This window comes from Symphodus melops (assembly GCF_947650265.1).
Source record: "Symphodus melops genome assembly, chromosome: 6".
In the NCBI taxonomy this organism is placed as follows: Eukaryota; Metazoa; Chordata; class Actinopteri; order Labriformes; family Labridae; genus Symphodus; species Symphodus melops.
In genome coordinates this window covers 27552464-27576075 of record NC_136696.1, presented here as the reverse complement: position 1 = coordinate 27576075, position 23612 = coordinate 27552464, and the positions used below count along the sequence as shown (strand labels likewise).

General features: G+C 45.8%; 1 protein-coding gene across 1 annotated transcript; it reads right to left on the bottom strand.

Annotated features, from left to right (window-relative positions):
* Positions 1-530: 530 nt before the first annotated feature.
* LOC306824901 (peroxisomal succinyl-coenzyme A thioesterase-like) lies at positions 531-5365 on the bottom strand. Its single transcript, XM_079345310.1, has 11 exons — positions 5259-5365; positions 4573-4785; positions 3800-3899; positions 3535-3725; positions 3287-3456; positions 2708-2827; positions 2383-2465; positions 2148-2241; positions 1567-1647; positions 1113-1254; positions 531-994 (listed from the first exon to the last, which is right to left on the bottom strand). Exons 2-11 carry the CDS (start codon positions 4766-4768, stop codon positions 858-860), a joined length of 1314 nt encoding a protein of 437 aa, XP_079201436.1. The 5' UTR covers positions 4769-4785; positions 5259-5365; the 3' UTR covers positions 531-857.
* Positions 5366-23612: the final 18247 nt, after the last annotated feature.

The following is a 23612-nucleotide window of genomic DNA, read 5'->3' as shown; positions in this document are numbered from 1 at the left end:
CCTCGACTGTTTTCTGTCTGATGGACACTGACTAAAAACATCCTAACAAGTGGGAGACTGAGAGAGAAGGTAAATCCCTGAGGCGAGCTGTGACTGCCTTCAGTTGTAGGGTATTAACAACACGATCACTTTAGTTTGGTATTGAACTCGTGATTATTACTCAGAAGAAAATGTTGGATTGTTTTGTTGTTTTTATTTAAAAGACACATTTCTATGATATGATAAGTGAATGAATAGTCAAACACATGATGTAAAAAGGAACAGTACTCACCGGTGTTAAACTGAAAATCTGCAGTTTAGTTGAGAAAGACTTGATGAGTCGGGTTGGATTTGTCTTTGGAGAGAGAGACGGAGAGACTCTTCTAGACTGCAGCTCTGCTGTGGCTCAAATAAACTTTAACTTTCATTTCTGATGATGTGATGCTGAAGTTTCAGTGTTGCTCCTCCTCTCAGTGTCCCTACAAAGGAGGGTTTAATGTGTCTTTGGAAAACACATGACGAAGCTATAAATAGATCTCATACAGCATGAGTGTTTTCTTATAGTTTATTGTCAGTAATTGTATAAATAAAGTATACAGCAGCAGAAAAACACACAATCAGTATGACACAGATGTATCTGTCTAACTGCAACTTTTACAAACCCAGTTTCAGTTTGAATGGTTTTCTGTACACAAACGAGCAGAAACCAGAAACTGGTGGTATAAAACACAGAGAAACAAGCACAAGCCAACACACGAAATGAAACACTTTAAAAAGATCCTCAGATCAAGTTTGTTGTAATCAATCCACTCTGATCCTGTATATCCGGATCATGCCTATAAAACCCTCTGTTTGAAATGGAGGATAATATTTGACCTTTAAAGGTGGGAAAAAGAAGTTGCACCAGGATTATTGCCTCCATACAGATTCTCCCTGAGAAACACCAGCATCTTCCTCCAGGCGTCTTCCTGAGCTCGAGAATGTGCCACCATCTCCCCGCCCCACAGAGCCACCACTGCAAAGACAACAAAGACAATCCTGCTGTCAACCCTGTACAGTGCTGTGAAGAACAATAAAAACTCAGTCATTATTCAGCATGTCACTTCAGCAAAACAGTCTGAGGATGAACCCACTCTTCTGACGAGAGTCGACTGTTACGAAGTTGGTGGCTCGAACGTGCGGCGTGTACGGAGGTTCAATCAGGTGTCCGGCGTTTGGGTACGACAGGACAGTCAGCAGGTGGCTATTCCCCGCTCGCTCCATCATCTCCTTGATCTGAAAAAAAATGTGATGGGTTCACCAATAAAATAAATAATTTTTTCGTAAAAATGACTAATTATTGACTAATTACAATAAAATGATTGCTGGCCTCACACGGGGCACCAATTATGCAGAGGTTTGTGAATGATCTTTGCATTTTTTGTTTACTGTTTTCTCTTCCTTTGTCATTACTTTTTAACACTGAAACAGAAATGTCTCCATACAGTACTGTTTTGAAAAAACAGCACATATTATAAAGCAGCAGTGTGAGAGACGTATGCAGCTCAGATAAGAAAACTATTTAAGTTATAATAACGAATAACTCACGTCCTTTGCAGACTCAGGGGCGGGCCAGTTCTGATCGTCCTCTCCGACAACCAGCATCACAGGACACTTCAGTCTGCCAACCTGCAGAGAGAGAAACAGGAGCAACATATCTGCTTTATCAGCAGCTACAGCTTTAGATATTAATGCACCACCTGTGGAGTCGTCACTCATAGCTATACTTTACACATTAAAGTAATTATTACCTCAGCTGCAAACAGTACCAGGCCTTTATTTAAAACAGGCCCACATTAGAGATCAGGGTTTCTTATTCCTTTATGACACAACAATATCTGGGTATAATTTACAGTAAAGATTCAAGTTTTTTTTAGCTCTGAATTGCCCGTTTCTGGCATCTGACATCTTCTATGAGTCAATCACTTCATTCTCATTCAAACAGAAGGCGGGGGTTTGATCCCCACCTCCTCCAGCCACATGTCCGATGTGACACTTAACCCCAATTATCTATCTATCTATCTATCTATCTATCTATCTATCTATCTATCTATCTATCTATCTAGTAGCAGACCATTCCTTATAATCTAAAGAATGGACGGGGAGAAACCCTGTGTGATGGGACTCACATCAACTTTGAGTTCAGGGTCAGTGGGGATAGGAAGCAGCAGACCTCGCCAGATTGCATGGTTGTCCTCATTGAAGCGAGTCTTTTCAGCGTTTCTAATAGGATGGAAAGAACACCTTCAACTTCCCAAAACTCTTACTGATGAATTATGATGACTTAAATCATACTTCATTTTTTGAGAACCACACCAGATTTCACATTCACATGAGGTCTGATCAGATGGTTCAGTAACTTACTTGTTAAAGTAATCCAATATTTGTTTCACGGATCCATCTATTGGCTGCACGTGACTCCCACTGATGCACACGGCACACCTGAGCTGGAAAAGAAAATGGATTCATTAAAATTCATTTTAATCAACAAAAATGATCCAAGTTATTCTTCTTCCTGTACAAGATACATCAAGAGCTTCAGCAGCACTTTCAGTGAAGGAAGCGTTGGTGGTCTCGGCCTTTTGTTGTTTAAAACTCAATCTCGACCATGTATTTCACCTGGAGCGTTTGGACTGTAAGCTTTAACTTCCTTTATCAGAGAAGAACCCCTCAACTATGTCAGTCTTACCTTCATAACTTCAGAGTAAACAGCCATTTTCAAGGTCATACTGGTGCCAAAAGAAAGACCCAACATGGCGATCCTGCTGCCGAGGATCTGAGGATGCTGCTCCAGGACTTTATAGGCCTTCTGCAGCAGGACACAAGACAGAAAACAATCTGTAAAAACTGTAGGACTTGGACAAGGCTTCATGTGATACAGGAGGGAAATAATGCATCTATAATAAAGACTGTAGTAGCCTTTGTGCAGGAAGAAGCGTTCTGTGTCTTCCTCAAGTGAAAAAATTACAGTGTGTTCGATGATGAATCGCCTCCTCCTTCCATCAGCCAATCAAAACTCTTCCTGCTGTCAGACTCTTGACCCAGTTATGATTTTATTATTTTATCACAGTAATCTAGAATAAAGTTCATCACAGGTATTGACACAAAACATTCGCACACACAAATGACACACACTAACCCCAAGTGTACATTATAAGCATTCAATTCAATCAGTCACTTTAATGAACATGTTCATATAATACAAACAAATGCATGACTATTGTATTTATTATTTAAAACAACAAAAATGTTTAATTTAGACACTCACTTCAAAATAGTCGTTTCCAACTATTTTCTTGGTTTCCATGGTGATTTTCGGAGTCAGGTAGTCGAGGGCCAGGGCAGCGATACCATGGGAGGCCAGAAGAGCTGAACGGTACTCCACCAACTTCCCTCCGCCCCCCCACAGGTCGATGAGGGCGGGGAAAGGTCCCGGTCCTTCATACAAGCAAAAAGACTGTTAGTGATTGTTGGTGTGAATGTCACAGCTTCCTCCAGATTCATCACTGCTCCAACCTGAGGGCAGGAAGAGGGTTGCAGTGAGTCCCTCCTCTGTGATGGGGACTCTGCGGACGCCGGGCGCCATGTACCAGCGCTCCACCACCACTCCAGCAAGTGGGGCCTGATCTGTGAAGCCCTCAGTCTGGTGACCCTGGTACACGGAGATGGTGAACTCCATGGGAGTCAGGACGTTCATCTTCCTCATCCTGAGGGACAATAAGAATGATTAGACTCTGATCATGACATTTGATCTTTAATTGATTTATTCTCATTTTCCTACCTGAGCCAAGGTTTGCTGCCCGGCACTGGTCTGAGGCTCCAAAGGAGACCCATCTGTTCCACCCCAGAGTATGTCCCTCCCAGACTGGGATCCTCTGAAACTGTAGAGAGAAAGGCAAATAATATAACCTCAGGATATTCAACGATCCAAAAGTGTATTGTTTGAGGGATGAGTAGAATAAGAGGACTAAACAGTTAAAAGTCACTGGTGTTAGGATTTTATTTTTTTTTAACCAGAATCCCACTGTGACATCACAAGGAGAGCACATTTGAAACAGAGCAATTGTGTCTATGTTGCAATACTTCTGTAGGCCACAAACAAAGGACTGGATGGATTAATTTCACATTGTGTGGTCTGTAGACACTCAGAAACTTTAAAAGTGTATTTTCCCTAATATGTCTCCTTTAACATAAATAATAATGTTATTGGTGTTGTTTGTATCATGGTATTTATGGATGAGTTTAAACGTAGACAATTAAATAAAATGATCAATCTTAACATATTTAACTCTTTTAAAACATAATAATGTGACCTTATTGGCTGTCTAAGATTTTGATTGCTCTGTTGTGAATCATCATCACAGGCTTGAAGGTTGTAGGTGCTGATTGTCACCTCGTGGTTGAATGTGTCTGCATGCATGAAAACAGAATGCATGCATGTGCAGCACTAAAGTGTAAACAGTCTCTGATAAGTGTGGGAATCATTTTTTTCAACACCTGCAGACATCTGCTATGACTGCTGAATAGTCTACATGTAGATTTTGAGTCATGTACCGTTCACAGTCCCCGTGTTGTTGGCGGTGTAGTGAGCGAACGCCTCCCAGTCGTGTCCATCTTCACTGTGATGGAGGGCGTGTATGGTCACCTGGAAACCAGGCGGCGTGTTCTGAACCAAGACGGTGAACTTCTCATCCACAAGTCCTCTGGAGGGCTGGACGGACAGCTTCACACAACACGGATTCTTCTGCATCCTGATGTGATGAACTCCTGAAATAATCCCACATATTTACAGTAACAACCTCCAGGTACAAAGGTAAAGGTTGTCAGTGTCTCATTATACAGTGAACACTTTTTATTGAGCATTATCCGATGTTAATGTTTGATTAAAATGACTTTCTGACTGCTCTATGCAACCTGCAAAGTCCCAGGAGGCCCAGGTCCAGGTGGAGAGACTGGCAGCAGGCTTTCCACCCCTGCCTCTACGTGATGAGTTGGACCTATGACAGCACACTAATGTATGGTGCAATAAAGGCTAACTAAGTATTTCATTAAGTTTAAAAAAAAACAACATAATTTATGTTAAACTTTTGTGTGCTTCAAAAAAAAAGGATTTCAGTTGTCAGAAATGTAGAGTTAAAGTCTCGTAGTCTAATAAAGAGCAGAAACGTTGAACGTGTTAAATTAAGTTTATCGAGTTTTTAAACGAAGAAGAGTTTATTTAGGTAACCATGGTAACGTACCTTGAAGTTGTCGGGTGTTTGTCAAACTCGTCTCAGAGTCCGTGAACTGAACACCTGTCACCTGAATCTGTGTCGTTAAAAAGAAACTGGACAGAAAGGTGAAGTGACTCTTTAAAAGAGCTCCATGGAGTCTAAAGTTCACTTTTAATCTCCTCCTCCCAAAACAACATCACAGTCTGCGGACACACGGTGGCGCCATCGAGCCACAGAAAACTCCCCTTTCTGCCAGTTTGAGCATTATTAAGAGCATGCAGCAGGTCACTTAAAAGCTGGTTTATAATCTATAAACATTCATCTTTGGCATTAAAAAGCTGGAGGATGTCACAACTCCTCCGCCTGCTTGTCTTCTTCTTCGTGTTTTTTTTGGCGGATTGCAATCACCGCCGCCTACTGGACCGGAGTATATCGACGGGATTCAGTTTTAGTAGGTTTTACCAGATAAACATTAAAAATTAAATCAATTAAAATACATAGAAACCTATACATGCAAGTCTTATCTATGTCTTTTAACATTTACTAACTGTTTTTGCATCAATAGGCTACACCAAGACAAACAGCTTTTTAAAAGGTATTTATTTATTTCATGCACTTAAAACAAACAAACATAATAGATGACTTTTTTTTTTTTTTTTTAAAGAACAGTGTGATTATTTAACACAAAAAAGGAAATCTTTTGACATAAATGTGCTGGAGAAGTCAATTAAATCCAGAGGGGCTTGTCGAGTTGCTCTCCTAACATGTAACGTAGAAACAAGTTATTAATGTAGACCGAGCTTTGTATGTGTAAATGTCTTTAATTGGCGATAAAAGAAACCTAAGTCTGACATTCATATAAATGAATTCTTCCGAGGTCATATGACTTCTTTCCTAATCTCCCACATCTTACAATTTGTTTACACACTATATAATCCTTTAAAAGGTTTTACTTGTCACATACTCATACAGGATGCGCAGTGAAATGTTGACATGTACTGTAGGCCTACTTCTGTGCTCAATTGAAGTACATGTAAAAAAACAGATCAAATACATTGCAATGCAATACAAATAAGATACAAAAGAAGCCTATGGATAATAATAATGTGTGGTGTGTGCTGGAATTATATTTCATGATAAAATGTTAGTTTTGCAAATTCATAAAAGGTTCGGATTTCAGTCTTGTTATTTTTTGTCATTCTGTTTCCCCTGTCTTTGTTCTTAACTTTAAATCCCTCGTTTTCTGCCAAATGTCTCACATTTCATAGTCTGACTGCTTAATGTAACGAAAGATATTTGCACGATTTATACTCCGTTTTTAAGATTCTTATTTTGTGGATATCATTGATTCACAATACATCTCTTTAAGCCCCGAATGCTGTCACCATTCAGCACAACTTCCGCCTCAGCTCCAACCTTTCAGCCTGTCGTTATGTTGACTGAAAGTTAGACTGAGACACAATCTCCCACTCGTCCATTAATATTTACAGTCTGTGATGAACCCATGACCACAATAGTCCTAAACAAACGTCACTGTACTGCTTACCGATTTAAAGAATTCCTCCCAGATACATAAAGTAAAGAAATAAAATGAAAAGGCCGACTGCGAATCTACCCATCAGCACGCACGGGTAAATTTCATTTGTCAAGTTTCCCTATGTGATGTTTTTATTCTCTAATTCATAAACCATGAATTCTTACTTACGATCATAGTTCCATCTCAACATTTTCTGGAGTGGGACCGAAACACACAACAAGTATCAGAGAATGAATTTGCTGGACAATAAGAATAAAGAGAAATCATGTTACAGGAGAAAAAGGACGGAGGACATTTATATGATTAAATTAATAAATTATTTAGATGGCGGTGAAAGAAAGTGTCAGCCTCATGTCTCCAGACGAACCCACTCACCCTCTGACCTTTGACCTCTCCAGAGAATGGGGGAGGGGTTTGTGGCAGGGGGTGGGGCTAGTTGTTAACCAACTGATTGCACAACAACAAAGTGCGGCTCCTGTCAGGACTGAAACATCCATCTGTCCCTTTAGGGCCCTCTGACTTTTGTGAGGGGCCACCAGGATGTTTGAAGGGTCTGATTCTGTGTTCTCAGAGAAACACGGAGATGTTCTCAGAAATCGCCTCAGTGAAGAAAAGTTCGTGGGTCACTGAAGTGAAATTCGCTTGGTGCAAAAACATAGAATTAAGAAGCAGAATATAGAAATGAATGTCAGCTGTTTCATAATGTAAGAACACAAATCTAAAGCAAGTGGATTGGGGGGGTGGATTGTTTTGTTATGAGCGCCTTGCAAAGCTCTGAGACTAGCGACAGAGATGAACAAGCTCTAATACACAATCAGCAAAATACGATATTGTACATTTTCGATATAGGCAGAATTAAACCGGTCCAGAAAAAGAAGAAACTAAAACTGTGTTCAGTATTTATGTTGTTCTCACAACATGTTTAAACGCACTCAGTCAGTGTCTCTGCAGATGATCCCCATCTGTCTTTGCTGTGATGATAAATGAGCCTCAGCCACCAGCAGCCTCCTGAAGGCTAACGCTGCTAATGATGCTAATAACAACTCAATGTGCAAAAAAACATATTGGGACGAGTTAAGAGGTCAAAGGTCGGCTGTCTCCGGACTGGTGAAAAATGGCTTGAGTCACGCCTTAACGCCGCCTCACCGGCTGTCCTCACACAACTTAAACACACCCACCGACCCCCGACCCCCCCCCCCCCCCCCCCACACACACACACACTTTAAATCACCTCCAACAGAGACTGGTTAAAGGAAGCAGACTGAAATGTTCAGCTGCTTTTCACCTTATTCATACATTTAATATTCATGGGTGTCACATATCATTGTCTCCTTATTCAGACATGGGGAGGGAGGGGGGGGGGGTTGGGGGGGTTCTCATTCACAGACACAAAGAAGGGGGCACATGTTACCGTAAGGACTGTGAAGGCTGGCTTGTTTTGACTCAAATGTGACCACTTGGAGAGTATTCAGATTAATTTGTAGCAGCTTCTCAAATTCACACTTTTTTTGTTGGAAGATTTTTTTGTAATTGTTTAGCTAAAGGGGGGTCGTGTTTAGCCCTCACTCTCTGGAGCCAGCTCCCACAAACCTCAGATCTGCACAATCTTAAAACTCACCTGCACAGACAAACCTTCACGTTACTCCCAAACTTCTTGTGCTTTGATTGTTTCAGATCTTATTGTTGCCCTGCTGGACATTGTGATTTATTTCCCGTAAAACTTCAATTCCACAGCTTTCCACAGCTTTCAAATTGGTCTATGAAAGGACCCTGTCTTGATTTGGGACCGGCGTCAATACAAGATGAGCTTTTTGTTATCTTCCAACAAAACTCGTGCACGGCAAAGATTAGAAAGACTATGAAATTGTAAATGCGTTCAAAATATAGGAGGACATCACAAGTCCGCTGAGAAGTCGCAGCTCGCCTGCAGACAGGGAGCTTTTTAAAAAACACAGACGACCACACAAGCTGGTCAAAAAATGAGTCTGAAAGTCTGAAACAGCTGAAGAGTAAATGCAGAGTCTGGATCTGTGCCTCTGATTTGTGCGTCCCCATTAAAACAGCTTAAACAGGTGATCAATAACTTGATCACCTGTTGTGCGTGCAGTTAAACAAGAAAAGCGCAGCAGCTGTTTCAAACTGTTTTATGCATCCACATATTTGTTTGCACATCAAATACCTCCTCTATTCAGACTTTTAATTGCATTAGATAGTTTTGACGTGCCCACACCGCCTGCACGGTAAATCACAACCTCCAACTAATTGTGTAATTGTTTGTACCAGCGCATTACAATCTATAGACGCCCCCCTCTTCCTCCTCTTTTGTAAGTGAGTCTGTCTGATAAACAACGAGGTGGTGAACTTCCCTCAGAAGGTAAAGTGGCATTAGACTGTGTAACACTCACCCCTTAAGGGTTGTATTCACTCACACAAGGGATTCAGGGAAGGATTAACTTAAATCAGAAAACTTGTCGTTAAAGTAACTAAACCCACAATTAAACCATTTGTCCAAACTCAATTCAATTTAATTATTGTCGGGATTATCCCAACTGATCATTAACACAACAAAACAATTTTATAACGCCCCAAATAATCACTTCAACAAAACCACAAAACGAAAACCAAATAAAGCAAACAAAAGTTCATATTTTACGGTCTCTTAGTCTCAGTTTATCCAAAAATAAATCCTCCTTATGCGCATCCCAAACGTTTCGTCATCAAAAATAAGCGACGTAATCCAAAAAATAATAATCCAAACAGGGTTATTCCCACGCAGGCCACAAAAAAGGGAAACAAAAAACGATCTCACCCGGATCCTTGGAGAGCAAATGTCCCGTTCCCTGGCATCGCCAAACTTTTCCTCGTCAACGAGCCGCGTGTCCAAGAATGAATGAAAAAAAAGTTGGAATTCCTTATTTTCTCGATTGTTGCTTTGTTCATTTCATATTCCGCTGTTTATTTTCTTAAAACCCCTTAATCCCCATCAGCATATGAACTTCATTGTCAGCTGCAGAAAAACTTTTCCCTGGCACTGAACTCTCTTTTTTTTTTCACTTGTTCCCTCTGGGCTCTCGTTCTTTTCCCCCCTCCCCTTATCACCGCCCTCCTCCCTTTTCCTACAGGTTAATTGATGCCCCTACATCATTTCTTTCACTACAATGGAATAATATTTATTTTATATGTTTCAATTGAATTTCCTTTCCTTCCTCGTTTTGAAACATTCATTCTTTTTGTGGCTCTGTCACAGCACATTGTCCCGGACTGCATGCTCGCACTCTGCGCGCTGAACGCAGCAGCACCGTCACGATGCAGCGCATTAACATTTCATTAACAAGTCACTATGAGAAGCTTTGTGCAAAAAGTTTTTGTCTACGGTTAATTTAAATACTGATATAAAAAAAGTCCGACATATTCAATATTATTTATTATGTTTTAATAGGCTATCCATCAGATTTCTTTTCTGAGCTCAAAATAAAAAGTGCTGCTAAATTAGGCCCTCAGATATTTTTTTTAAAATATCAGACCATTACAATTTCTGCTTTCACGCTCTGACGCTCTGACGCTCTGACGCAGCGACGTGCCTTTATTGTGGTTTGAACGTAAACAAAGTTACAGTAGAATGACGTGTCGGACGGACATCAAAGGCAAGGTGATGTGTGACGTCACATTCATATACATTCATCAGACAGGCAGACTTATCAAGAGACAGACAGAGACAGGCAGACTTATCAAGAGACAGACAGAGACAGGCAGACTTATCAAGAGACAGACAGAGACAGGCAGACTTATCAAGAGACAGACAGAGACAGGCAGACTTATCAAGAGACAGACAGAGACAGGCAGACTTATCAAGAGACAGACAGAGACAGACAAACTTTCCACCTGTCCTCAGATTTTTTTTGCCAGTTTATCACAACACAATGCCTTTTTTTGCAGTTGGCTTCCTTTTTGGCAGCTTGATTACTAAAACTATGAGGACGCTCGTTGACAAATGTATTGTCCCAGAAGAGGAAGGAGCAGGCGATGACGACCTGAGCACCCCTGAACCTGCCGGCCATGATGCTCCTTCGCTTTCAGTTGACACACTGAGCACATCATCTTCATCTGAATCCTTCGTGGCGACGTCAGACGATAGCGATGACGGGTTCCAACTTCAAACCCCGTCTCAGACAGACCGTTATCTGCCATTAACAGATGTGCCCTGCTCTCCACTTCGCACGTCATCTTCATCTGAATCCTCAGTGGCATCATCAGACGATAGCGAGGATGACTACATATGTCATGGTTTGGTTTGGTTTTGTCTGTGTTTCTAGTTTTAGTTTTCATTCTGTCCCCCCCCTGGACTGTTACCCGTGTTTGGTCGGCCTTCACCCTCCCCCCCCCCACCCCCCTTCACTGTTCCCTGTGTTTGGTTGGCCCCCCCCGAACTGTTACCCGTGTTTGGTCCGCCTTCACCCCCCCCCCCCCCCCACCCACCCCGGACTGTTCCCCGTGTTTGGCTGCCCCCCCCTGGACTGTTACCCGTGTTTGGTCCGCCTTCACCCCCCCCCCCCCCCACCCCGGACTGTTCCCCGTGTTTGGCTGCCCCCCCCCGGACTGTTACCCGTGTTTGGTCGGCCTTCACCCTCCCCCCCCACCCCCCTTCACTGTTCCCTGTGTTTGGTTGGCCCCCCCCGAACTGTTACCCGTGTTTGGTCCGCCTTCACCCCCCCCCCCCCCCCCCCCCGGACTGTTACCCGTGTTTGGCTGCCCCCCCCTGGACTGTTACCCGTGTTTGGTCGGCCTTCACCCCCCCCCCCCCCCGGACTGTTCCCCGTGTTTGGTCGGCCTTCGCGGACTAAGAACGGGGAACAGTCCAGGGGGGGGGGCGATCAAACACGGGGAACTTGTGTTAAATGTGTGTATGTTGTCTTATTGTAATAAATGTGCATGTGAAAATATCTGCATGTCTTTGTGTTTTAAATGTTTGTGTCGTGCATGTGTCAGTGTGTCTTACTTACACGTGTGAGTTGGGTGTGTGCTTTTGAACTATCTTGTGTGTTATTGTGTGTCCATGTGTAAGTTGGCTTGTGTGAGTTAGTGTTTAAAGTTGTGTACATGTGGTAATGTGTGAAAGTAGAGACAATAAATAAGTTAGAAAAGACTTTTTGTCCCGCTCAGCTCAGATTAAGTCCGTCCTCCTCCTCACCTCTTTCTTCTCACTCGGACTCACACAGGGTGTGTGTCACTGTCGTGTGCAACATTAAAAATAGCTATTATGCACCTGCAGAGGACCAAGATTCATACATGTATGGTTTACTGTTTGGTAGACAGTTAACAGTCTAAAAACCAATAAAAAAAAGATCCACATAATCTGAACCAAGCGCTAAATGAATTAAAAGCTCCAGATTTTTTTTTAATCCACAGTGGGTCACACACTCAGCTCTACGAGAGGGAAAATGTAAAACTGGACTGGAGCGAGGAAAATACAGGAAGGAGGAGAGGTAAAAAGCAGCAATATAGTCTGTGTTTGTTTTCCTGATTTGTCTTTTGTCGTTTTGTTTCCTGTTTCAGTTTGTACTTCTTGTCCTCAGTGTGAGATGTTGCTGTCAGATCATTTAGAAAAAAGCGTTGATGAACGCTGGTTGGAGAAGCCCCCCTGTGAATATTCGTCTATAGGGCCCCAACACACACACACACACACACACACACACACACACACACAAACAAAGTGCGGCTCCTGTCAGGACCGAAACATCCATCTGTCCCTTTAGGGCCCTCTGACTTTTGTGAGGGGCCACCAGGATGTTTGAAGGGTCTGATTCTGTGTTCTCAGAGAAACACGGAGATGTTCTCAGAAATCGCCTCAGTGAAGAAAAGTAGTTCGTGGGTCACTGGAGTGAAATTCGCTTGGTGCAAAAACATAGAATTAAGAAGCAGAATATAGAAATGAATGTCAGCTGTTTCATAATGTAAGAACTCAAATCTAAAGCAAGTGGATGGGGGGGGCTGGATTGTTTTGTTATGAGTCAAAAAAAAGGCAAAGTTAAATCGTTTAAAATCAACTGTGATGTTTTCTGCTCCTCAATGTTAATCCCTGCTGACCTCACAAGAAGCAGACACAGTGTCAGCCATGATTGAGGCTTCAAAGCAACAATCCAGAGACCAATGAGGATCTTAAATATGGACCATGTCCACTTTTTTTTATGGCTTCTTACCCAAACACCCAACACCAACATGGCAGGTCATACTGAGTATTATGTCCAGTAAGACACGGACATCGACTGTGTGCTTATGGCGGCTTTATTGTCGTAACACAGGTTGTACACTCAACACACCTTGCCTTCAAAAACACCGAACACTTTCCGGCCGTGACGTCACACTGTCGTGACTACCACACCATAGCATGTGGTGATACACCACATTTACCCCCCCTTTTTAAAGCGTCCAAACAACTGCAACAGGGTTAACAATTTATAATAACACACTATGGCCCGAACGGCCAACCTGACTGGATAAGCCGGGTAGACTGCCGACTTACCCGCATAGCCTTGTGGTTTATTCTGCCACATGACAGGCTATGCGCTATACTAAGGTTTAAAAGTCTGTGACATAGTCTGTGAGGTAAGGGGGCCTCTGGCGGACCCGGACAGGATGGGGTCTAGGCTGCAGAGGTTCGACAGGCACATTCGGCTCCGGGAGATTCTCAGCCGGGGTCTCAGCCTGTATACTTGGCAGGTCCCAGTCCCCATCTGTGTGACGCCGATGAGCTGCGGTTACCTGGTCCGAGGCAGGCGGTGGTGCCACTCGTCTGAGGCGACTGGCATGCCAACGTGAACCGTCGGCCAGGCGAAAGGTGGCTGATCCCAGTTGTGCTGTAACTTGCTGTGGTGCAGACCAGAATGAGAGCAGTTTGTGGGACCGGCTGGGTCGCCGGATCCGGACCCAGTCCAATGCGGTGAGTGTGGGGTGCTTCACGCGATGCTTCTTGTCGAACTGCTGCTTCATGCTGTGTTGTCTCTTTGCCACTCTGTCACATGAGACGGGCGTCACTGCTGGAGAGTCCCCTACCGGAGGGCGCAGGCGGTCCAACGGTAGTTGCAGCTCGCGCCCCAGCATCAGAAGGGCTGGAGAGCTACCAGTCGTCGTGTGTGTCGTTGCTCTGTAATGCAGCAAGGTGCTCTGCAGTGATGATGAGAATGTTAGGCCGTCTGCCATGTGTGCTCTGAGCCCGTTCTTGAGGGTTTGATTAAACCTCTCGACGCCACCGTTGGCCTGCGGGTGGTAAAAGGCAGTTCTTATGTGTTTTATCCCCCTCCCCACCACGAAAGAGGCAAATTCGGCCGAGATGAACTGGGGCCCGTTATCAGTGGTGATGGCGTCGGGTACACCCCAGCGGGCAAACAGGGAGGATAGGAAGTCGATTACCACTCTGGTGGTGACGGACCCAGCAGGCAGCACCTCTGGCCATTTAGAGTGAAGATCGTAGGCCACCAGGAGGAAGCGCTGATGCTGTGGGGTGCCATGGAGTTCACCGCAGATGTCCACCTGAATGTGGGTCCATGGCGCCTGGGGCCATGGCAGAGGCTGCAAGGGCGGAGGCGGGGGAGGGCCAGTCTTCCCGCTGGTGAGACAGGCCACACAGTCTTTGACCAATGTCTCCACGTCTCTGTCGATACCCGGCCACCAGACCAGGCCCCTGCAGCGTTGTTTGACCTTCACAATGCCCAGGTGGCCGTCATGAACCATGGCCAGGACACGTTCCCTCAGAGCGCTCGGGACCACTGTGCACAGCCCTCTTGCCACGCAAACATCATTCCAGCATGAGAGGTCGCCCTTGACCCGGTGGAAGGGTGCTAGTTCCTCCGGGACTCTGGTGGGCCAGCCTTCACGGATGAAAGTGCGGAGTTGGGTGAGTACAGGGTCCTGTGCGGAAGCTGCCTGAAGCTCCGGCAGAGAAACAGCAGCCTGGAGGGGTGCGTGCAGCATGAGGATCAGTTCTGGTTCTGAGGAGTCGTGGGTGACGTCTGGGACCGAGCTGGGTGTAGCCCTGGAGAGGAGGTCAGCCACGACATTCTCTCTGCCAGGTGTAAACTGCGTGGAGAAGTTGTACGCCTGTAACCTCTCAGACCACCGATAAAGGCGCAGTGGCTTGTGACCCGACCCGGTTGTGGCCAGGAGGGCTGTGAGGGCCTGGTGGTCGGTCCGCAGTGTAAAATGCCGACCATAGAGGTACATGTGCCATCGCTCGCATGCCCAGACGCAGGCCAGTGCCTCCCTCTCCCCCACCGAATACTTCTGCTCAGTCGGGGTGAGGGACCTTGAAGCGAACGCCACTGGGCGCTCGGTCCCTTGCTGGAGCTGGGACAGGACCGCACCAACTGCAGTGTTGGAGGCATCACAGGTCACAAACGTGGGGCTCTGCAGATCGAAGTGAGCGAGCACAGGTGGGGAGGTGAGCTGCGACTTTAGCCGGCGGACTGCAGCAGAGCATGCAGGAGTCCAGGTCCAGGGTGCATCCTGCTTAAGGAGGGCGCGCAGAGGTGCAGTGGTGTCAGAGTAGAGAGGGAGGAAGCGTAGATAATAAGCAGTCATCCCCAGGAATGATGACAGTTGCGCAGGGCAGGAGGGCTCAGGCAGGCGCAGAATGGCTTCCACGTTAGAATGAAGTGGGCTTAAGCCGTCGGCGGTCAGGCGAAACCCCACAAACTCGATGACAGGTGCTGCGAAGATGCACTTCTCCCCATTCAGTGTGAGGTTGTGACGGGCGAGCACACTTAGCACCCTGGCGAGGCGGTCGTCATGCAGTGAGGATGTCGCTCCATGCACCACGATGTCGTCCAAGTACACAACCACGCCGGGGATGCCGGCAAAGATTGTGGACATAATCTTCTGAAAGCAGCTGGGAGCGGAGCTGAGGCCAAAAGGCATGCGGGTGTAACGAAAGACCCCCATGTGGGTCACGAAGGCAGTGAGGTTGCGGCTGTCTGGATGTAGGGGCACCTGCAGATAACCCTGGCGGAGGTCGAGCTTTGAAAAAACTGTCGAGCCGTGGAACTTGGCAGAGAGCTCCTCCACTGTGGGCAGTGGGTATTTGTCGGGGACCACCGCTTTGTTCACTTGTCTGAGGTCAATACATGGCCGCAGGCCACCTGTCTTTTTCTTTGCCACCACCAGATTGGAGATCCAGGGCGAGGCGTCAACTCGCTCAATAATGCCACCGTCCAGCAGTTTCTGCAGCTCGGCTGTGACGTCATCACGCAGGGTGAGGGGTAGCCGGCGCAGAGGTTGGATGACAGGGGACGTGGTTGGATCGATTATCGGCTGGTGGTTGAAGGCAGTGAGGCAGCCCAGCCCAGTGAACAGCGATGGCCAGCGCTGCTGCCAGGACGTGGTCACAGTCAGGACGGTGGCTCCCATGTTGTCTGTGATGGAGAAGCCCAGGGCACAGAAGAGGTCAAACCCCAGAAGGTTGGCACCATGGCGAGATACTTGGAATGTGAAAGCCGGGAGGGCTCTGGAGCCATAGCGCACGGAAAAGGAAGCGGTGCCCAACATGCTGATTTTAGTGTGTCCATAGCCGTACAGTTCCTCTGCTTCTGCCTTGATCGTCTGTCTGGGGAAGAGCCGTCGTACAGTGGATTCATTGAGAAGAGACCTGGAAGCAGCTGTGTCCAGTAGCAGTGGCAAGCACACGCCATCCAGCTCCACTGTGCACCATGTAAATGGCTTGGCGCTTGAGCCCACAGAGTGGATGGTAGTTGTGCCTGATGGATAGGATGAGCGGCGCTGAGGTTTTGTGGGAGCGGGTGCTGAGCGGCACACTTTGGCGAAGTGATGTAATTTACCACAGCGCTGGCACCTCTGCCCCGTGGCTGGACAGATCTGAGCGCGTGTGGAGTGAGACGAAGAGCCACATGCTGCATGCTGCGGTCTCCTGACGCCCTGCTACATTAACCTCCAGATCGATGTGAGGGGAAGTGGGGCTGGGAAGCTGAGCGGCTGGGGCTACTGTCTGTGCTAGTGGAGCAGAGTGTGAGGCAGCCGGGTCCGTGGCCGCTAGCCGCGGTGCTAACTGAGCAGCAGATTCCAGCTGAAAAGCTATTTCCACTGCTTTGGCCAGGGTCAGGTCGTCTGGCGACATTAACAGTTTTTCTCTCAGCTTGTGATCGGCCGTGTGCTCAGCTAGCTGGTCTCGAATTAACTCCTCCTCTAGCCGGTCGAATTTACAGAGGCTAGCCAAACACCGGAGGTCGGTGACGTATTGGTGGACAGACTCACCCGGCCGTTGTCGGCGCTGGCGGAAGACGATCCGCCGGACTATTACGCTCTGTGGAGCGGCGAAATGTCTGGCCAGTAAGGCAACACAGTCTGCGTACTTATCTGCGGGTCAGAGAGTGCGGAAAATGCGTTGTCCCTCGCTGCCCAGGCTGTGGATGAGCAAAGCCTTTAGCCGTGCGTCGTCAGCCCCGGCTAATCCCATAGCAGCAATAAACGTCTGAAACGACTCATACCAGCGGGGCCATGGAATCGTCGGCTCGCCCGGCAAAGCGAGGAACGGAGATAGAGGTGATAGAGGAAGCTCCATCTTCGTCGCCAATATTATGTCCAGTAAGACACGGACATCGACTGTGTGCTTATGGCGGCTTTATTGTCGTAACACAGGTTGTACACTCAACACACCTTGCCTTCAAAAACACCGAACACTTTCCGGCCGTGACGTCACACTGTCGTGACTACCACACCATAGCATGTGGTGATACACCACACTGAGAGCTTTAAACATGCTCTGAGCTGTTGTGTTAGGGAAGTTCATATTGCATTTTACGTGCAGCATCAGTCCCAGCTATGAAGGAAAGTTAAGCGCCTTGCAAAGCTCTGAGACTAGCGACAGCGATGAACAAGGCGTCAATACAAGATGAGCTTTTTGTTATTTTCCAACAAAACTTGAGCACGGCAAAGATTAGAAAGACTGTGAAATTGTAAATGCGTTCAAAATATAGGAGGACATCACAAGTCCGCTGAGAAGTCGCAGCTCGCCTGCAGACAGGGAGCTTTTTAAAAAAACACAGGCGACCACACAAGCTGGTCAAAAAATGAGTCTGAAAGTCTGAAACAGCTGAAGAGTAAATGCAGAGTCTGGATCTGTGCCTCTGATTTGTGCATCCCCATTAAAACAGCTTAAACAGGTGATCAATAACTTGATCACCTGTTGTGCGTGCAGTTAAACAAGAAAAGCGCAGCAGCTGTTTCAAACTGTTTTATGCATCCACATATTTGTTTGCACATCAAATACCTCCTCTATTCAGACTTTTAATTGCATTAGATAGTTTTGACGTGCACACACCGCCTGCACGGTAAATCACAACCTCCAACTAATTGTGTAATTGTTTGTACCAGCGCATTACAATCTATAGACGCCCCCCTCTTCCTCCTCTTTTGTAAGTGAGTCTGTCTGATAAACAACGAGGTGGTGAACTTCCCTCAGAAGGTAAAGTGGCATTAGACTGTGTAACACTCACCCCTTAAGGGTTGTATTCACTCACACAAGGGATTCAGGGAAGGATTAACTTAAATCAGAAAACTTGTCGTTAAAGTAACTAAACCCACAATTAAACCATTTGTCTAAACTCAATTCAATTTAATTAATGTCGGGATTATCCCAACTGATCATTAACACAACAAAACAATTAATAACGCCGCAAATAATCACTTCAACAAAACCACAAAACGAAAACCAAATAAAGCAAACAAAAGTTCATATTTTACGGTCTCTTAGTCTCAGTTTATCCAAAAATAAATCCTCCTTATGCGCATCCCAAACGTTTCGTCATCAAAAATAAGCGACGTAATCCAAAAAAGAATAATCCAAACAGGGTTATTCCCACGCAGGCCACAAAAAAGGGAAACAAAAAACGATCTCACCCGGATCCTTGGAGAGCAAATGTCCCGTTCCCTGGCATCGCCAAACTTTTCCTCGTCAACGAGCCGCGTGTCCAAGAATGAATGAAAAAAAAAGTTGGAATTCCTTATTTTCTCGATTGTTGCTTTGTTCATTTCATATTCCGCTGTTTATTTTCTTAAAACCCCTTAATCCCCATCAGCATATGAACTTCATTGTCAGCTGCAGAAAAACTTTTCCCTGGCACTGAACTCTGTTTTTTTTTCACCTGTTCCCTCTGGGCTCTCGTTCTTTTTCCCCTCCCCTTATCACCGCCCTCCTCCCTTTTCCTACAGGTTAATTGATGCCCCTACATCATTTCTTTCACTACAATGGAATAATATTTATTTTATATGTTTCAATTGAATTTCCTTTCCTTCCTCGTTTTGAAACATTCATTCTTTTTGTGGCTCTGTCACAGCACATTGTCCCGGACTGCATGCTCGCACTCTGCGCGCTGAACGCAGCAGCACCGTCACGATGCAGCGCATTAACATTTCATTAACAAGTCACTATGAGAAGCTTTGTGCAAAAAGTTTTTGTCTACGGTTAATTTAAATACTGATATAAAAAAAAGTCAGAAATATTCAATATTATTTATTATTTTTTAATAGGCTATCCATCAGATTTCTTTTCTGAGCTCAAAATAAAAAGTGCTGCTAAATTAGGCCCTCAGATATTTTTTTTTAAATATCAGACCATTACAATTTCTGCTTTCACGCTCTGACGCTCTGACGCTCTGACGCAGCGACGTGCCTTTATTGTGGTTTGAACGTAAACAAAGTTACAGTAGAATGACTTCAAAGGCAAGGTGATGTGTGACGTCACATTCATATCAATTCGAATCTACACTCAGTGCAGTCCTGAAGAATACATTTCAACAAGTGCATTCATCTCCAAGAGACAGACAGAGACAGGCAGACTTATCAAGAGACAGACAGAGACAGGCAGACTTATCAAGAGACAGACAGAGACAGGCAGACTTATCAAGAGACAGACAGAGACAGACAAACTTTCCACCTGTCCTCAGATTTTTTTTGCCAGTTTATCACAACACAATGCCTTTTTTTGCAGTTGGCTTCCTTTTTGGCAGCTTGATTACTAAAACTATGAGGACGCTCGTTGACAAATGTATTGTCCCAGAAGAGGAAGGAGCAGGCGATGACGACCTGAGCACCCCTGAACCTGCCGGCCATGATGCTCCTTCGCTTTCAGTTGACACACTGAGCACATCATCTTCATCTGAATCCTTCGTGGCGACGTCAGACGATAGCGATGACGGGTTCCAACTTCAAACCCCGTCTCAGACAGACCGTTATCTGCCATTAACAGATGTGCCCTGCTCTCCACTTCGCACGTCATCTTCATCTGAATCCTCAGTGGCATCATCAGACGATAGCGAGGATGACTACATATGTCATGGTTTGGTTTGGTTTTGTCTGTGTTTCTAGTTTTAGTTTTCATTCTGTCCTTAAGTGTTATTTGTTTCCTCGTGTGGTTTGTTTCCCTTGTGTGCTTTAATGTTTCATAGTCTTGTGTTTACTTTAGTCTTGAGTGTGTCTCTCTGTGTTCTCCTATGTTACCTGTTTGTTTAGTTCCTGTCTTGTGTTTTAAGTGTAGTCTTTAGTGTTTCCTGTTTTATTTTGTAGATCTGGTTTTGGTGGTGGTGTTAGGTTTTACTTTGCACATGTCCTCAGTTGTTCTGGTCTTGTGTTCTTTGTTCCTTGTGTTTTCCCGCCTTTGTGATTACCCTGATGTTCCTCACCTGTCTCGTTAGTCTCACCTGTGTCCAATTACCCCTGTCTATTTAGTCTCTGTGTTTTTCCTCAGTCTCTTGTCGGTTCATTGTATTGTCATGTCATTGTCAGTGTCTTTCGTGTGTCGTCATCTCTGGTTGTTGCTTATCCCTGCTCCCTGTGTTTTCTCTGTCTTGGTTTTTGGATTTTGGTTTTGCTAAGTAAGTTTTTGTTTTATCTTTTTTGTTAGCCCTTACTGGTGTGGTTGAAGATGTGTGGCGTAGTTACAAATATTAACCTGAGCGGAGACGACTGGTGTATCGACTGTAAGTTCACTGCATCAAGCATGGAAAGCATCGGCCAGATTTACTTTTTAACACATACCCATTAGAGTTGTTAGAAGATCAATGAAGTGCTGACACCCCTTGGCCGCAACCCCACCCCCCTTCACTGTTCCCTGTGTTTGGTTGCCCCCCCGAACTGTTACCCGTGTTTGGTCGGCCTTCACCCCCCCCCCCCCCGGACTGTTCCCTGTGTTTGGCTGCCCCCCCCCTGGACTGTTACCCGTGTTTGGTCGGCCTTCACCCTCCCCCCCCCACCCCCCTTCACTGTTCCCTGTGTTTGGTTGCGCCCCCCCGAACTGTTACCCGTGTTTGGTCCGCCTTCACCCCCCCCACCCCCCCACCCCCCCACCCCGGACTGTTCCCCGTGTTTGGCTGCCCCCCCCCTGGACTGTTACCCGTGTTTGGTCGGCCTTCACCCTCCCCCCCCACCCCCCTTCACTGTTCCCTGTGTTTGGTTGCCCCCCCCCGAACTGTTACCTGTGTTTGGTCGGCCTTCACCCCCCCCCCCCCCCCCCCCGGAATGTTACCCGTGTTTGGTCGGCCTTCACCCCCCCCCCCCCCCCGGACTGTTCCCCGTGTTTGGTCGGCCTTCACCCCCCCCACCCCCCCCACCCCGGACTGTTCCCCGTGTTTGGCTGCCCCCCCCCTGGACTGTTACCCGTGTTTGGTCGGCCTTCACCCTCCCCCCCCACCCCCCTTCACTGTTCCCTGTGTTTGGTTGCCCCCCCCCGAACTGTTACCCGTGTTTGGTCGGCCTTCACCCCCCCCCCCCCGGAATGTTACCCGTGTTTGGTCGGCCTTCACCCCCCCCCCCCCGGACTGTTCCCCGTGTTTGGTCGGCCTTCGCGGACTTAGAACGGGGAACAGTCCGGGGGGGGGGGCGATCAAACACGGGGAACTTGTGTTAAATGTGTGTATGTTGTCTTATTGTAATAAATGTGCATGTGAAAATATCTGCATGTCTTTGTGTTTTAAATGTTTGGGTCGTGCATGTGTCAGTGTGTCTTACTTACACGTGTGAGTTGGGTGTGTGCTTTTGAACTATCTTGTGTGTTATTGTGTGTCCATGTGTAAGTTGGCTTGTGTGAGTTAGTGTTTAAAGTTGTGTACATGTGGTAATGTGTGAAAGTAGAGACAATAAATAAGTTAGAAAAGACTTTTTGTCCCGCTCAGCTCAGATTAAGTCCGTCCTCCTCCTCACCTCTTTCTTCTCACTCGGACTCACACAGGGTGTGTGTCACTGTCGTGTGCAACATTAAAAATAGCTATTATGCACCTGCAGAGGACCAAGATTCATACATGTATGGTTTACTGTTTGGTAGACAGTTAACAGTCTAAAAACCAATAAAAAAAATCCACATAATCTGAACCAAGCGCTAAATGAATTAAAAGCTCCAGATTTTTTTTTAATCCACAGTGGGTCACACACTCAGCTCTACGAGAGGGAAAATGTAAAACTGGACTGGAGCGAGGAAAATACAGGAAGGAGGAGAGGTAAAAAGCAGCAATATAGTCTGTGTGTGTTTTCCTGATTTGTCTTTTGTCGTTTTGTTTCCTGTTTCAGTTTGTACTTCTTGTCCTCAGTGTGAGATGTTGCTGTCAGATCATTTAGAAAAAAGCGTTGATGAACGCTGGTTGGAGAAGCCCCCCTGTGAATATTCGTCTATAGGGCCCCAACACACACACACACACACACACACACACACACACAAACAAAGTGCGGCTCCTGTCAGGACCGAAACATCCATCTGTCCCTTTAGGGCCCTCTGACTTTTGTGAGGGGCCACCAGGATGTTTGAAGGGTCTGATTCTGTGTTCTCAGAGAAACACGGAGATGTTCTCAGAAATCGCCTCAGTGAAGAAAAGTAGTTCGTGGGTCACTGGAGTGAAATTCGCTTGGTGCAAAAACATAGAATTAAGAAGCAGAATATAGAAATGAATGTCAGCTGTTTCATAATGTAAGAACTCAAATCTAAAGCAAGTGGATGGGGGGGGGGGGGGGGGCTGGATTGTTTTGTTATGAGTCAAAAAAAAGGCAAAGTTAAATCGTTTAAAATCAACTGTGATGTTTTCTGCTCCTCAATGTTAATCCCTGCTGACCTCACAAGAAGCAGACACAGTGTCAGCCATGATTGAGGCTTCAAAGCAACAATCCAGAGACCAATGAGGATCTTAAATATGGACCATGTCCACTTTTTTTTATGGCTTCTTACCCAAACACCCAACACCAACATGGCAGGTCATACTGAGAGCTTTAAACATGCTCTGAGCTGTTGTGTTAGGGAAGTTCATATTGCATTTTACGTGCAGCATCAGTCCCAGCTATGAAGGAAAGTTAAGCACCTTGCAAAGCTCTGAGACTAGCGACAGCGATGAACAAGGCGTCAATACAAGATGAGCTTTTTTGTTATCTTCCAACAAAACTCGTGCACGGCAAAGATTAGAAAGACTATGAAATTGTAAATGCGTTCAAAATATAGGAGGACATCACAAGTCCGCTGAGAAGTCGCAGCTCGCCTGCAGACAGGGAGCTTTTTAAAAAACACAGACGACCACACAAGCTGGTCAAAAAATGAGTCTGAAAGTCTGAAACAGCTGAAGAGTAAATGCAGAGTCTGGATCTGTGCCTCTGATTTGTGCGTCCCCATTAAAACAGCTTAAACAGGTGATCAATAACTTGATCACCTGTTGTGCGTGCAGTTAAACAAGAAAAGCGCAGCAGCTGTTTCAAACTGTTTTATGCATCCACATATTTGTTTGCACATCAAATACCTCCTCTATTCAGACTTTTAATTGCATTAGATAGTTTTGACGTGCCCACACCGCCTGCACGGTAAATCACAA